The following is a 17,192-nucleotide window of genomic DNA, read 5'->3' on the forward strand; positions in this document are numbered from 1 at the left end:
TTACCAATAGGTGGTAATGAGTAAAGGGAATGTCACCCTTTCCCTCAATCTTTGATCCATAGCTATTTTACAAAAAAAGTACAAACATTAATTTAATCCTCACATAAAATTCCACTTATTTCATAAGTCTACAACTATTTCCTATCTTAGTTGTGTGATATAGCAAAGTTTTATGATTTCTACAACAAAATACTCTGCTGCCATTTTAATCTTACTGTGTCTAATTATGCCGATTTGGGAACTGCCTTTCTTTTTATCTGGTGATTTAGTTTGCAGCTAATCAAAAAAGGCCCCATCAGCTCGCAGGAACACAGAAGGCTTTGGGCCATATGCCCAGGAATTTTCTGATTTACCCAGTAACTATCAACTTCCCAAGGGAAATAGTTGAAATTCCATTATTAAAAATAATAAAAAGAAAAAAGTGCTACAAGAGAATAGTATACCATTAACGTGCTTTTTCGTTTCTGAGAAAATTAAACATTTGAACAAAAACCCGTTCCAGATTTTTAATTATGCCAAATAAACTACTAAAATGTTGTGTATGCATAATCAAATCAGCTGTCAGAAGTTAAGAATAAATGAAAAGCATTTTTATATACTTAGATGAAGAGTAATATTCCAATATGTCTAGGATATGAATATGTCTAGGATACATGTAAGAAAAATCTAATAGGAAAATAAAAAAAGAAAAATCTAATGGCTAAAAAGAACTGGCATTTTATATTTTTTAAGGATTACTTTTATCTTTCAATAATTTAAAAAAGTTGATCAAGATTAAACCTTCTTTCTCTTAATAATGGGAACAAATTCCTTTGTGTGCCTTTAATGATACAAGTAGTAAAAAGCAAATATGACTTCTTTAAAGATTAATGATATTTTAGACATGTTGCTGGGATACAGAAATGTCTCCTTTATCTACAGCTCAGCTATCTTACATACCTTAATTTATAAAAGAAATAAAACCAAAACCTAGGAAGTACACCAAAGTTATTTAAGCAGCTAAAAGGAATGTTAGGTTCATGTGCTCTGGCATTTTGCTCTCAAGCCAACTCACTGATTCTTTTCACTTTCTTATACAAAATTCTAACAAACTTGGCTTTCCAAATCTACCCAAGATGAAAAGCAACTATTATGAGAAGCTAGTTTAATAGCAAAATGCAATACCTGAGACTTAACTAAAGTCAAAAGGAGTTACCAAAAAAAAAGGGGGGGGGGTCCATAAAAAGCCAAAGTTGACCCATCTGAGGTTAAGAGTAATCACATATCTACTTCAGAAGACTCTCAAATCAGCATGCTAGTGTATTAAATTGAAATTAATAATAACCTTGAGTCTTCAATATACTTCCTTCTGTTTAAGTATTACATTTTGATATCAGCCTAATTCTTGATAGGATGACCATATCTGATTTGCTTGGGATTGTCCCGGCTTAAGCCTGTTGTCCTGGCACAATTATTAAAAGCTCTCCCTTTCATTCTCAAAAAGTGTCCTGGTTTGGACTATAAGTTTTAGGGTCATCCTACTGAATGTATAATATGTGCCAGGAACTATTTGACCTACGTGCTTTCATTTATCCTCACAATCCTGAGATGGGGTACAATTATCAACTCCTTTTTATAATCTAAAACTGAGAGATTAAGTGATTTTTCTAAGATCATTCAATTAAGTGTTAAAGGCCTATATGTGAACACCCTAGACAGTCTGACACCAAAATCCTAGTACTTAACCACTATAATACACAATACTATCTCTCCTTAGAAAGATGGGTAGAGGAACAGGCAGAGGGAAATATCAAAGTCTTTAGAAGCATTAAGAGGTAACAACTTTCCAGAAAATGTCTATACAAGCATTATGGTTTCCATAATCCCACGAATTTATATTACTGAAACATCTAAGAAAAATCTTTGAAGTGCAAAAATATTTCAAATTTTTATGAGCCTGGGCTTTCTTCGGAAACAAATTCTAAAACAGTATTTCTCTAATTTTATTTCTTTTTTTATTTCAAAATTATTTGGGAAAATAATATCTGATCGGTCATATGTGAAAAAGAAAAACTACACTAAAAAGATTAAAAGTAGTCACAAACATCAACTCAGAGGTTACATTTCATACTTCATTCTGAAAGATGCTACATATCAGCTAATTAGTCCTTAAACTGTGAGATTAAGTAGGTTACAAAAATAAGAGGTTCAAAGATTTACATTCTTATTTTTAACATGGTTCTTCATATACTTAACTGCATTTATTTAGAATTAATAGTTTAGACAAATTATGACATTCACATAGAATTTTCTTGTTTTCTAAAAAGCATTTCCATATATGATCCTCAGCAACCAGATATGATACACAGGTATTCTCATATTATGAATTAAGAAACTGAGGCTCAGAGAGATTAATCTGTCCAACTGCTTTATGACAGGAAACTGAAGTGGAGGGATGACTCCCAACTCTACATGGAATGAAAGCAATTATTTAAATGCCCTAGAGTAAAAGAAAAGCCTCAGACTTCCTTACTGGCTGAGATGAAACATAGAATATCTATAAATTCATACTGTCTGAAAAGTATATTCCCTGGAGTCTGCCTACAGAACTCAAGTAGCTTTATAATTCATAGAAAAATGAATACTCATGTTTGTTTTGGATCTCAAACTATTCTTAAATTCGCAAGCAAAAACAAGACCTATGAAGAGAAGAACCAGATTATTTTTTCAGAGTGGCAAACGTTATGAAAGATGTTCCCAACCCTTCTATGATTTACCATTGCTGAGATTATTCTCTAACAAGGAAACACTTTCCAGTCTTCTCCCAAAGCTCATTTGCTAGATTCCATAAACTAGCTGCTACGAAGGATCTATATCAGAGAAACTCCAACCTAATGAGGCTTTTTTCCCAATCTACTCAAAAGATGTACAATTAAATACACAAAGCTAGCCACATTAATTCAGATAATGATGGAAAACAACAGCTGATAACCAGTTTGGGACAAATGCCAACTGTTCCTATTTGTCTGAAAATGTTAAAATTAATTGCTACAACACTCAATTTTCAAAGATTATCTAAATGAGAATGTATAATCAACTAAAATCCTAAACAGGCTGAAGATAATGGTGCCTCTTTGATTTGCAATATTAGTTTAAAATATTTTAATGTCCCAAAGTAAACACATCTCAACAGCTTTGTATATTTTCATATATTTTATTTTTTAAAACTTATAATTTTGCAAGCTAGCAGTAAAATATTGTCCTCAATATTTTACTAATTAGCACCTTATACTTTTTAAAGCTAACTGAAACATTGTTTCATTGTAAATGATTGTAAAATAAAATGATCATTTCAAATGCCAAATTAGTCTCAAGTAACATGTGAACCATTAATTTTATCATCATTTTTGGCTTTATGCACAAAGATGTATTTCAAAAGTGAATTTAATAGTATCAGTTGTCAACCTAACAAATCAAAGTACCACAGTTTAAAGCAATATTTAATCTCTGGAATTATATAATTAAAGAGGCATATAAGAAAATTGAGAAATCAGCTATAAAAACACAAGGTACTACATAACTTATTTAGAGTCCCTTACTTCTTAGAATGAGGAAAATTCCATGGTACAAGTATCAGCTACACATATGGTTTAGTATATGTCAGTATCTTCATGTTTTACTTTTGAGTTTGGCCTTACCAAAAAGCCATCAAAATGTCCAGGGTAACTCACAAGGACAGCTGAAAGCCTGTAGTAACATAGCTCAATGCAAAATATCCCAAGCCATTCATATAATTTTAAATGGAAACTTACATATTTAACTCCCATTTTTGTTTTCAACTGAAAAATCTTTTGGAAAATATGTAAAAATATCTAATTATACTCAAATTACTTTCATATATTAAAAAAGGAGGATTTTTCATTTCCTGTTTTTTGATAAGAGCATTCTACAGAGGTATGGGGTTAAGTTCTGAGCCATGACTGACTGCTTACTAGCATGCCTGTTTTGCATACCAGTAGAATCAAGTCCAGTTTTGCCATTTGTGGATAACTATGACAAGATACAAAAGCATGTGTTTGCCATAAATAGCTCTGGCTAACAGCAAACTGCTCACAGTGAGCAGATCAAATTCTCTATAAGGAGAACAGTCTGGGCCACGGCCAAATCCCACTACTGTTTAAAACTGCTATATCAATTTTTTCCATTTGCAAAATATATTTAAAAAAAGCAGCTCAAATGAAAGTTCCTAAATATGTGAAATATTATTAAACTTTTGAAGGACATTTTACAAATTATTTTCATTATGACCAATTACACATAAGAGCTTCCCATTTCTACTAATCAACTACTTAGAAATGTAAACATGAATTTAAAAATTACCTTAATTTATCCAGAGAACAAATCAGCTATTGAAGAGCATTTATGTCAAAGTGAAAAAAAAAACTTTCTCATCTCCATAACACTTAAGGAAATAAATAAACTAATGCTTAGGAAAGTATCCCTCTATAGTAATAGTTTATATTAGTTGGCTTTAGGATAATTTTATACCAAATAAACCCAATAAACTGGAAAATATCATGCATGAATGTTGTATAAAAAAATTTTTAAATGACCAATGCAGAGATTTTTAATAGCTGTTTACCCTAGAAATTGCTTCATACATTTGCAAAATGTCCAAGGAAAACAAGGCAACGTTCTGTAATATGCCACAATTTTTATTGCAACGTGGCCATTTTTGTGAGGGTGGGGAGTTTGATCTCAAAAACGTTCCATTTAAGGCTCTTTTATACAGAAATTGCCATCATGACTGATATTTAAAATATCTTTAGTGTTGCAAGACTTACATGGTAAACATAAAACTCCTACACTTATTCAGTAGTGTACACTCAATGGAAAACAAAAAGGCATTAATTAATAGCTATTTTAAGAAGGCAAGTAACAAGAATGAACACTGAGGTACTAGGATAAGTTGATGACAGTTAACACAACTTAATTGGCATTCCTTTTGGAGGTGGGCAGTTAAACTCATTACAAAAAAGTGCTTTCAATGCATAGTGTCATATCCATGCTGCCATGTCACAAAAACAGGCTTGCCAAGGCAGGTGAGGTGTATGAACGCTGGAGCCTCACAGAACTACAATCAAGTGCAACTATAAATAATACTGAATAAAGTTTACCATCTGACCAGTGGATAATACTTTCAAGGCATTCAATTAGCTTACCCTTTGCAGTATTCTAAGCTATTCACATTGACAATCACATTCACTGTAGTGCTTGCTGCAAGGGAGGCATATAACCAGTTGTTTTTGGCTAAAATGATGGGAAGGCATTCCTTGGGTTCTATATCAAAATAACAGTATTAAACAGTCTAATGGCAATCACTGATAGGCTGCTTACATGAATGATATTCCCTTCATTCATTGTGTTGGAAGGACCCAGTGGGAAGAGGAAAATAAAAAACAAAAAACCCTAATACTATTCCAATTGACTGAGCTGGAGAAATAGAAGCTCCTTAATATCCAGATGGCACTTGACTGTCATTTTATAATGGTTTTCCTTCAAGTGAAACTACAACATTGCCTCCCAATTTCTCTCCAAGTGTCGAACGGTCCTTTATGTCATCCAAGCCGTTTACTTGCCACTCATGTTTAATACCTAAAAAAAAAAAAAAAAAAAAAGAATCTCATTACCTTACTATAATTAAGAAAGAGTAATTCCTCTGCACAAAATAGTCAATGTCTGTACCTGTAAATTTCTTTTTAATGGCATCTTTAGAGCTAGCATAAATCATCTTGCTTTTTAAAGGTGCACTTTCAGGAGCCCTACAGAAACAAAAAAAAATTGTTGAATCCTATTTAAAAGAAAAACAAAGGCAAAACTGACTATGTTAACAATCCTTGCATTTTAAAAGTACTTTTTTCTTTTGTTTTTACACACCAGAATATAAATACTAGGTCTTCTTTCTTAGACTCTTTTGTTTCGTATGTGGCATCGTATAAAGCATATCGGCAATCATTCAGAGGTAGCAACTTCACAAAAGATGTGTAGGGGTCCTCTACAGTATCACCAATGTCACCCACCAAGATCTGCTTTGCTTCCTCTACAATTATTTGTCTTTTGTCATCGCTTAAACAGAAGAGGACTGCTTTCTTTCTTTTTTTGATCTCCTCTTGTGTAGAAGATTTCCTTACTTTCATATCATTAAAAACTTTGATGACTTCATCATTCACTGTAACTCCAGAAGCCTGAAAAAAAAAATAGCAGTAATTCAGAAGAAATATTTTGGTTTTAACCAAAATTACTGTTTCCCTAGAGGATTCACTTTCGTCTGGACATCAAAAATCGCATCTTCCCATGCGAGTAGTCCAATCAGATTTGCCAGATTTTAAGTATCAGTATATGATGCTCTAAGGATTCTAACTCATCCTGCCCCATTCATCTTTTCTGAAGCCATTTGCTGGTTGAAGTAAATGAAGGTAGAGGGAAAGGGACAAATATAAGCTGTCCCATCCCTGAAATGTTTCCTCTTTCACTGGGTGATGTCAGAGCTTCGGGAGCAGCAACAAAAATACCTTCTGTATTGTGTCAACCCTGAAGGCCTTAAAAAACCCCTTTGCGTTTCAGTTAATGCTTCTACTATTTTTTTTTTCTTTAAAGTCAACCTAGCCAGTGCCGTTTCCTCATAAGGAAAGAGAATCGAGTGTGAACTCCAAACCGCCCACAGCTACAACATAATTGCCTCACAGCGAAAAATGCAGACACTTCAAAACTAACGGATCTAGTGTAAAAGCTTTTTCTGGAAAAAGCATTTTCAAAAGGCTTTTCCCACTTCCTTCATCTCCTCCAAAGGGTTTTTACTACGAGCCATCCGTACCCTCACCAAAAGCCTTCAGCAAAGGCTTTAGAACACGTACCATTTTAGATCGCGCGTGTTAAGTAAAATCAGGCAGCTAAAGGCAAACGCAGGGTGCGCGGGGCGAGCTCCGCAGACCCGCCTGCGCCAGTGGCCACCGCTCCTCGGGTCGCGACGCCTCCTGAGGCCGCCCGCCCGGTTTAGGCCCCGACCTCCGGCCGCCGGCCCGCGCCTGGGCCCTCCCCGCCCCCAGGAATCCGAAGAGCGGCAGGGCCCGGCTGACGGCGGGAAGGCAGGCCAGCCGGCTGGAGACAGAGCAGCAGGACCGCAGCGCAGGGGCGCCAACCTCTGAGGACAAAATCAGGTTAAAATGGCGTCCTCACTCCCAGAGCCCTTCGGAGCCGCTTGCTCGCCGCACCCCGGTCCCCCGACCCCCGGCCGGCGCGCCTGCCTTACCATAGTGCCCGCGGCTGTGGCTGCGGCAGCAGCTCGGGCCCGGCTGGGTGGCACTGGGAGGAGGCGGAGGGGCGGGCGGACAGCGGCGAGTGCGGGGAACGCCGGGAGCTGCAGCCCGAGAGGCGGCGGCGGCGGCTCGGGGGGCTGCAGGCGGTGAGCGGGCGGTCACGTGGGCACGCCCCGGGCCGGCCCTTCCGCCTCGCGGCCCCGCCCGCGTCCTCGACCTGACCCCGGCGAGCGCGCCCTGCAGGCCCAGTGGCGGCACGGCGGCGGCCGGACCTCTGAGTTTTGGTGGAACCGTCTTTATCCCTGGGCGCTCCGCTCTGCTAGGGGCGTCTCTACGCTCCCTCTGCGCCAAGGTGTCTTTTCGTTTATTCACCTGTGGGTTCCACCGAAAGAGGCTGGATTCTGACGTTTTGCGCCTTTTTGGAAAATTCCCATAAGAGGTGGCGTGAATTGTTGCATCTTCGTTCTCCAGTTAAATGAGATAAACACCATAGGAGGTTACCCCAGTTGATTGAATTACTCAGGAAAAACAAAACAATGAACAGAGGTGGAAAATCACTTTGCAAAAGTCCGTGGTTGAAATAACAATAGGGGAAAAAATAGGTTGTAATATCCCTTGGTTATATCCTTTTATATATCTGACGTAATGGCAAATGGATTGTCCTCTCCGCTATGAAGCCCCAGCTATTTAACAGCATACATCAAATAAGTGGACCCAAGAGTAGAGATTCCTCCCTCTTCTTGGCAATCAGTGTCTTCTAGCAAAACCCATATTGCTGAGCCAAGACTCTTCTTTAACTAACCTAAAATTTTAATACTTAACAAATATCCAATTTATTGTAGAAAAAAATGTCACCTTCTACTTTGAGGAAATCTTTCATGAAGATTCAAATGAGCGTTTCATGAATATATAATGAAAATTTTATAAATTAAACTTTATGTGCTATCTATGATGAAAGGATTTAGTAAAGTGTTTAATTACTTTGGCAGATTTATGCTACCTTTTCTCCCAAACATTTAGAATTTCTGCCTTGTTTTATTTGTAAATTTAATTTAAAACTCTTGATCAATAGTTAAACTTATTTTGTGACAAAGACTTCCACTAAAAAGAATTGTTATTGCCTGAAACTGTTTGGAATAAAATAGTCTGTGTATACCTTGACACAAACTAGGCCAGAAATGCCGTGTACGGGCAAAAACTTTGGGCTTGGAGTTGGGAGATTTGGGTATTAATCTTGGCACTGCCTCATTTCTGGAAGGGGTTATACCCTAGTTTGTGTGATAAATACTTGTATCCAAAACATAATATATTTTAAATGGAGCATGTTAGATATTACCTATGAAACAGAGACCCAGTTTTTATGTTCACAGCTTGTGCTTATTTTTTTAATGAGAAGGTTAACTTAGTTTAGACAAAAATTGAGAAGCAGTTTCCTAACATCTAAGCATGAATCTCAAGCAAGTAGATTCTAATATCTTACATTTAGCTGGTACATTATAATTTAAGAAAACTTTCACTTTCTTTCTCTTGAACTTCCAAGGGAATTGTGGAGAATGGATCTCCAGGGCTCCGAACATCTGTTGTGTGTGGATATCAGCAAATCTTCTCCTTACTGTACTCTTCTCAGAGTTTCCCCCACTTCTCAGCCTTGAAATTTGCAGCAAAGAGATTTTATAGAGGCCATAGCTCCAACAGAGACTAGGTCTAGGGACACCCGGATTAAGCATCAGAACCTCTCCCACCAAAGCTGGGGATTCCAAAGTTGTTACTCATGGGAGCTGTGATATCAACCCCTCTCCAAACTTCCCTGTGATTCTTTTCCTGAAGATATTTTTGTCTTTGCACATATCTTGTTGCATTGAAAATAACTTATTTACGTTTTCTGCTGCCCCACTAGACTGTAAGCTCCTTAAGGATCTGAGTCCTACTCATCTTTGAATTTCTGGAACCTGACACATAGTAGGTGCTCAATAGATGATGAAGTAATTAATTTAAGATGCTTTAGTGCTATAAAGAAAACAAAAAGAAAGCTGCTGAAGATCGTGAGGCCTATCTACAGTTCCTTATGAGGCTGGCTCTTAGAACCTCAGGGCCAGTAGCAACTCCTTCTCTTCATACTTGTTATTCATAACCAGAACTTATCACCACTTGGTAAAAGGACAGCATTATCAAGCACTGCTGCATGAATTTTGTCCCCTGTGTACTGGAGGGATCTGAGTGTCAGACAACATGTGTAGTAGTTTCCTGTGGCTGCTATAACAAATTATCACAAATTTAGGGGCTCGAAACAACACAAATGTATTGTCTTACAATTCTGGAGGCCAGAAAGTCAGAAATGAATCTCATGGGGCTAAAATCAAGGTGTCCGTGGCTCTTCTTTGCTTTTGGGGCTGTAGGAGAATGTTTTCTTGCTTCTTCCACTTCTAGAGGCTTCCTTGGTTTGTGGCTCTTAGACAGCAATGACATCACTCCCATCTCTACTTTAGTCATCACGTATCTGACCCTCTCCTGTCTCCCTCTTTCACTTCTAAGGACCACAGTGATTACTTTGGACTCAGTGGGTAATTTAGCATCATCTCCCATCTCAAAATCATTAGCTTAATCACCTACAAAGTCCCTTTTGCTATGTTCTGGGTTCTGGGGTTTAGAACAGGAACATCCTTAGGGGGTCCATTATTCTGCCTACCGGAGCACATCTGTTCTCTTTAGCAATGTCAAGCCCAAGCAAACAACAGGTGAGGCAGGACCTTGAACAATCCAGTACTAAAATGTACATCTAAACTATAATTTTCACTTGCTGGACCATACAGGGATTGCAGCAACAAACAACCATTAGTAACTAAGTGAGAGTTACTTCAAAGAGGATGGATCTAAATGGAATCTCAGCTCTGACACAGCAGTATCATTTACTTAACTGCTTTAAGGCTGTTTCTTCATGTGTAGAATAGGGATTGTGTTACCTCTTCTCTCTTTTGGGATTATGGTGAGGATCAAGTGAGATAATGTATATAAAGCTCCTTCCAGCGCAGGAATAGGAACCCTGGGGCTATTTGTTACCACCAGTGCAGAGTGAAGGTAAGAGCATGATTTTACCAACTTATAGGCAACAAATCATGAAGTGTCCCAAGTTTCATCAGTACTGATTTATAAGATGTTGGCTAAAGTGTGTTTACTCCAGATTCCTTAGAAAAACAGAAAAGTAAACACCCCCTAATGCATATTCTCCCAAGAAACAATCCAGATGGAGTTTCTGTGGCGTGTAAAAGTTTAGAAGCACGTTTTAAGTTCAATCTAAAACAATACATTTGGAAAATTATGCAGAAAAATTCTGTTCGAGCCCCACTCCCTGTCAAGACACATCACTCTCAGCTCCCACGCCACTTCCTAACAAAGACAAATGTAAGTGTAAAGACACTCACAACTTCAAAATGTGCCTTTCCACCCATGTGCCTTCTTTACTCTGACATATTCCTCTTAACCCACGCCTGAGCTAAAAGACTGGTGAGGAGGCAAGTCATGTGTTTTTCTAAATCCAAGTTTGAACTTCGAACTAGAAAATAAACGTAATGGGAGATGTGTGTTGGAGTCTGATCTCTGTGACTCACTCTCTGAGCCACAAAACTCACTTTAGGTCTTACATGTCTCATCTCTAGTTCTTTCTAATTTAGGAATATGACCTCACGGTAAAGGAATTCAGCAGTCTATGTCACGTGAAGAGGTAATGAAGTAGAGGGTAGCAGCAGTGAAGTGTAGTAAGTAGTGAAATGTAGTTTAAAACAGTCTCTAATTCTCTATTTATAAATGCCAGTTTGTTAACTCAGACACATTTCAGATCCACTATCGGTTACTTGTGATATTAATTCAATTGTTAATTCAATTATGATATTAATTTAGGTAGCAATCAGTTAACCTAAATTATACAAACCATACAAAAACAAAAAGCATCTGAGAGAAGAAACTTGCTCATAATTTATTTAAGGTGGAAATCCTTTGTTTTTAAATCATAGACAGAAATCATACAGACATGAAAAATGTAACATGTGAAAACTATATGTTAATAGACATGAGTAATGGAAGGCAAGAGATCAAAAACTAATTTAAGAAAGAAGAGTTTATTCATTCCATTCATTCATTTATTGCTTTATTTTATTTATTGAGTACCTCTACTGGGGCTAGGAATGAAAGATAAAAATAACACAGACCCTGCCTTGAAGAAAGCTAGATTTATGAGAATAGAGCAAGGAAGCCAGTTGTCTACAGAACAATCTTGTGCATGCTATAATGGCATATGTACAGGATGCCTTGAGAGCACAAAAGAGGGCTACCAGCTCAGTCTGGAGTGAGTTGGGTCTTATGGGACAGGTGGGAGTTAACTAGGCAAATAGGGAAAGGGCATTCAAAGCAGAGAGAACTGAATGTACAAAGCCACAACAGTGTGAATAAAGCACAGGAAACCCCAAGGAATTTGCTATGATTGGAGCAAACTTGATAGGGAGTAAAGACGAGTGGTGGGAGGTAGCAGCTCTTATGCGCCAGGTACAGAGTCCTACAGTCAGAATTTTATTCTGCAGGTGATGAGGGAGACAATAAAGATAAAAATTTCTCCCATCCTATGGGTGTGGGTTGTCTTTTCACTTTCTTAATGGTGTCTTTTGAAGCAGAAAGCTTTGATGTTTTAATGAAGTCTAGTTTAGTTTTTCTGTTGTTGCTTGTGCTTTTGATGTTATATATAAGAAACCATTGCCTAATCTATGTTTATAAAGATTTACTCTCGTGTTTTTTTCCTAAGAATTCCAGCTTTACATTTAGGTCTATGATTTATTTTGAGTTACTTTTTTAGTATGGTGAAGTAAGAGTCAGACTTCATTCTTGTGAATATCTAGTTGTCCCAGTACCACTAGTTGGAAATATTATTCTTCCCCTCAAATTTGTTTTAAATGCTATTGTAGATATGCTAGCAATCACGTTAAAAGATGCTATCAATTTTTAGATTTAGAATTGCTTACTGAAAAATTAAACTGATAAAAAGAAAGAAATTTCTCTTGTATGTCATATCTGGGTTACTTATGTGTCTGAAAATTTCTTAGTAAATGTATCAATACAAACATTTGTTTATTTGAGTATTGAGTTGCTACTATGGGCCTGGAACTTTGGTAGACACTGGATATAAGATGAATTTTCATCAAGGAAGTATTTACTGGAGATATTCCATTAGTTTGGTTCAATTTCTCAAACATTTTTTTTCTATGCATTGCTATTAGATCATATTTTCCATTTTCTTTTCTGATTTTCCAACACTAGTTTCAGTCGGATGAGTTTTTTTCCCGTTGTGAATATTACAACTAAGATTTGATTTTGTGATGTTTCCTGTACATAAACATTTAAAAATTTTCTGTATGTTAAATTTTTTCTGTACATTGTCAAAAAATTTTTTGATAGTGGCGTCTGCCATTATCAATTTTCTTTTCTCTTTTTTCCTATCAAATCCAATATTTTTGAGCATATGGTCCCTGTCTTCATAGAGCATGTAGTCTAGTGAGCAAATAACTATGAGCCCAGATGTAGGTTAGGGGAATTTATTCTCACAGCAGTGGTGGATGAGTCCCCATTGAACACATTTTTGTGAATACTAGTATATGCCTAACTCTGTAATTTTTGCCAGTTTGACTGTGTGAACTGGTATTTCACTATGACTTTAGTTTTTACTTGTCTGATTACTAGTGCTGTTGACCATCCTTAACTATGCTAGTTCATATACTTTATAAAATTTTCTTAGGGTCATTTTTTCCCCATATTTGTAGCAGTTCTTTATATATTCAGTACACCAACATTTTGTCTGTTATATGCATTGCAGATATCTTCTTCCATTCTCTGAACTATCTTTTAATTTTGTTTATGGTGTCTCCCAAGTAAAGAAGTTAAAAAAAATTATGTGTCCCTCTCACTCTCTGCCTCTGAGAGGAGATCACAGTCTGTCTATGGAGCATTATCCCTTTTCTAATAACCTTTCCTTTTGAAAAAAAAAATTATGTGATAGAATTTATCAAATTATTTTTTTAGGTTTGTGCCTTTTCTTTTGTTTATAGTTTGTCTTTTTCTCTTCCTTCTTCCTTTCTTTCCTTCCCTCCTTCCTTCCTTCCTTTCTTCCTTCCTTCCTTCCTTCCCTCCTTCCTTTGTTCTTCCTTCCCTCCCTCCCTCTCTTCCTCTCTTCTTCCCTCTGGCCTTCATTTCCTTCCTTCTCCTCCTTCTCCTCTTCTGCCTTCTCTGCAATTCTTCCTTTCTTTCAAGAAATCCTTCCCAAGCAAATATTTGATGAGCTCAAGGAGTTATTAGTATTAAAATTTTTCTTGCTGTAATAATGATATTGAGCTCTTTTTCGTTTAGACTTTCTTTCCTTTTAGAGATACATTCCTTAATATTTATAGATGAAATAGTGTGATGAGTGGAATTCTTCAAAATAATATGAGGCAGGAGTTAGGCAGGGCAGAAAAAGGAATATAGGCCATGAATTGGTAATTGTCAAAGCTGAGTAATAGAGATTCATTATACTATTCTATCTAATTTTGTATAAGTTAAAATTTTCCTATAATAAAATCTACAAGAGAGAGGCCTTTCCAATCGATATAAAAATATTTTCCTATATATTCTTCAAATAATTTTAAAGTTTTATTTTTTATTATTTGCACTTAGGCTTTTAATCTGTGGGTGACTCCGAAGGAACACTATAGAAGAGGACCAGAGAACAGGTTTTTACTGGGCTCTTCAGAGGTGATCAAGAAGGAATGCTTTTGTGTGCTCGCGTGGTTGGGCTGGGTCCTTTGACAATCTTTGTCCTAGGAAAGCCCTTTCCAAACCAGTGAAGACAGTTTGTCTTGACTGTGTAGAAACATACCTTTGGACCCAAATTTGAAGAAAGAAGCTCATTACTTTCTATGAGATAGGAATAACCAAAGGAAGTTTTTGACATTTATTAAATGATTTTTAAACCTTCGGTCTCTTTTTGAACCATTTATCCTTTTTTGACCATAGGTCAAAATATTTTTTAAATTGGAATAACTGCATTTATCTAGTAAAATAATTTTGCTAAAGCCTTCATCTCTAAGACTTAGCTCTTTAAGCTAAGCTTAGCTCTTCTGCCCTTGGAATTCCTACCTTCAAAGTAACGTGCACATGTAGAGCTTCTTCCACATTTGGGTGGGGGGTGTTGGCAGATGTTTTTAGATCTACTAGGAAAGAGTTCAAGCTGAGTCTTTGATCTGCTGGGATTTCTAACACATGTCAACTCTCAACATACTTTCTCTAATTCTACCAGATGTAGCCAAAATGTTCATAGTGAGTCCATCAATTTATAACTTTCTTTTGTTACAGATCTCTTGCTTTCTGTTAAACAGGATGGATTTCTAGATTTTTCTTTTTCTTTTTTTTTGTAGTTTGCTTGTTTCACTCTAAGAAATTGTCAAGAGATAGTCTGGACTGGTAGACCCTTTATCTTTGTTTGTCCTAAGAGATGGCATTGTTAGGCTACCCAGTAAGTTAAATAAATACAGTACTTTGCAGACTCTGACTCAGTTGGTTTAGACTTTAGAGAGAAAAAAAGCTGAGTTGAAATGGAGGAAGAATATTAGGAAGTATTAGGAAGCAGCATATGGTTTGGAAAAAAATTTTTTTTTCTTGCATGGAATTAAAGTGAGATTAGTCTCACTGAGAGCCAGGAGATCTCAGGATGAAGTTAAATATCCTGTTTAACACAACCCAGCACACACATCTCTTGGCTTTCTTTCACAGTCGTATTATTTTATTGAGTATCCACTATGTGCCTAGTACTCTATTGGCCCACGTCTTTCTACAGAAAGGCTTAACTAACCCATTATTAACCATAATGGTAAACTGGTAAACTAAGCAGAGAATTCAGCAATAGTTCTTCAAGCAGATATACAAGTGTTCAAAGAACTACACTCTGGTTGTCTCTGCTTATCTGTCCCTGGGTTAAGAATAGGTACTTCTAAGAGACTCAGAGAAAAGATATTCTCATTTCTACCAATCCTCATTTTAATAACCTTAAAATAACCAGTATAAAATGAGACAGAGAACATCAAATACTCGACTGTACCCACAGCTTCCACTTTGCCCTGAGGCAAAAAATATCATCATTGAGTTTATGTCACTTTCTATTACCCTTCGGCATATTTCTCATCATTTGATCCATAACCTAGCATCAACATCCAAAAACTTTGAAAGCTTAAGCTGTTTCGCTACCACAATGTTGCAGATGGAATCATGCTAAGTCACATTACTTTTTAAACCCTTCAAATAGAAACTTGTAGGCATGGGATAAACGAAGGAGACTAATAGAGATGTGATAGTTGAACAAAGTTTAGTGGAGTAGAGTCTGAAACAGTGAGAAAATGACTAGGGGGTGGTTCTAGTCCCCAATAAAAAAGAGGTTAAAGTTGCTTAAAAGACACAGAGTTGAGATATTACACTTTACTATCAGTATATTTCAATTCTTTAAGAGTTCAGGGATGATGAAACATTAAAGTTTAGCCTACATTTTTCATTGGTCGAGGCAAAAGCATAAGTCCTTGAGTTAAATAGCTCTAATTAGCTAATAAAAAGAAGCATAAAATTTGTAAGGAGAAATAGTTTTTCCTGGGGCTAAATTCTGAGAGAAATTCATTGAAATAAAAAAATAAAAAATTGAGTACTATATATGAAGGGTTTTTGCATGTTTTTTTTCTAATTTAATCCTTACACAAGTACTATGGTGTGTATGGTATCATCTTCATTTTACAAATAAAGAAACTGAGGACACAACAGTTATGTTGATGAGACACAGCCAGGTTTTGAACCCTGATACCTCTGAATTAAAAGCCTGCATTATGCTAGTCACACCACACTGCCTCTCAGTGGACACTCATGTATACTATTTGTGTAGTTTTGGACGTGAGTTCATTTGCAATGGAGCTTTATCTGTGGCAATATTTTGCAGCCTGGACTGAGGCATAGTCCATCTATGCCTCAGTAGTTTTGTGTTTGTTTCTGTTGGGCGCATCAGGTATGACTAGCCCCCAAGGGCTTCTTTTTCTAGGGTTTTGAGGCAGGTGTTTAGATTATTGATTTGATTCTTTCTTTCTTTTCTAATGGATGCATTTGGTGCTATAAATTTCCCTCTCAGTTCTACTTCAGCTGTGTCCCACAAAATACTGATATGTTGTTTTTTTAATTTTCATTCTGTTCAATGTATTTTTAAAATTTCTCTTGAAATTTAAAAGTTAAAAGTTTAAAATGAAATTAATTTAAGGACTTTGAATTATTCTGAATTATCTGGGTGAGCATAATCTAAACACATGGGTCCTTAAAATCAGAGAACCTTTCCTGGCAGTGGTCAGAGAAATGTAACATTTGTAGCTTTGAAGATACAGGAAAGAGGCCATGAGCCAAGGAATGTGGGTGACCTCTAGAAGCTGGAAAGAATATGGAAATGAATTCTTCTCAGGAGCCCCCAGAAAGGAGAGCAGCACTCCAGAAACTATCTTAGCCCAGTGCGACCCATGTCAGACTTCTAACCTATAACTATAAATTTGCATCATCTAAGCTGCCAAGTTTGTGGTAATTTTTTGAGCAGCAATAGAAAACTAGTACACTGAAACTTTCTATTTTTCCATTTGCTTCAAATGTTTTTATGATTGCCCACTGCATTTTGATCATGGCTGCTTTAAAATCTTTGTCAGATAATTCCAACATGTCATCTCGGTGTTGGGATCTCTCTCTCTCTCTTTTTTTCATTCAGTTTGAGATTTTCCTGGTTCTTGGTGTGAGTAATTTTCAATTAAAACATGGACATTTTCATATTATATTATGAGATTCTGGATCATATTTAAACTTTTCTGTCTTATC

At 36.6% G+C, this 17,192-nt stretch overlaps 1 protein-coding gene across 2 annotated transcripts; it reads right to left on the reverse strand.

Annotated features, from left to right (window-relative positions):
* Positions 1 to 3,180: 3,180 nt before the first annotated feature.
* Positions 3,181 to 7,427, reverse strand: CFL2 (cofilin 2). Of its 2 annotated transcripts, none has more exons than XM_039885643.1 (4): positions 7,289 to 7,427; positions 5,917 to 6,224; positions 5,725 to 5,801; positions 3,181 to 5,634 (listed from the first exon to the last, which is right to left on the reverse strand). In XM_039885643.1, the coding sequence occupies exons 1-4, from the start codon at positions 7,289 to 7,291 to the stop codon at positions 5,522 to 5,524; spliced, it is 501 nt and encodes a 166-aa protein (XP_039741577.1). In that variant the 5' UTR covers positions 7,292 to 7,427; the 3' UTR covers positions 3,181 to 5,521. The 2 variants fall into 2 exon arrangements, with proteins under 2 accessions (XP_039741577.1, XP_039741578.1); XM_039885644.1 differs by lacking the exon at positions 7,289 to 7,427 and adding an exon at positions 6,894 to 7,032.
* Positions 7,428 to 17,192: the final 9,765 nt, after the last annotated feature.

The sequence above is a fragment of the Pteropus medius genome, unplaced genomic scaffold (assembly GCF_902729225.1).
Source record: "Pteropus medius unplaced genomic scaffold, Ma_sr-lr_union100, whole genome shotgun sequence".
Classification (NCBI taxonomy): domain Eukaryota; kingdom Metazoa; phylum Chordata; class Mammalia; order Chiroptera; family Pteropodidae; genus Pteropus; species Pteropus medius.

Excerpts from the sequence above, each read along its gene's own strand:
- CFL2 (XM_039885643.1), bottom strand. Across the intron at positions 5,802-5,916 it reads GACCTAGTATTTATATTCTG|GGCTCCTGAAAGTGCACCTT; the intron begins GTGTGTAAAAAC and ends TTGTTTCTGTAG. Across the intron at positions 5,635-5,724 it reads CATTAAAAAGAAATTTACAG|GTATTAAACATGAGTGGCAA; the intron begins GTACAGACATTG and ends TTTTTTTTTTAG.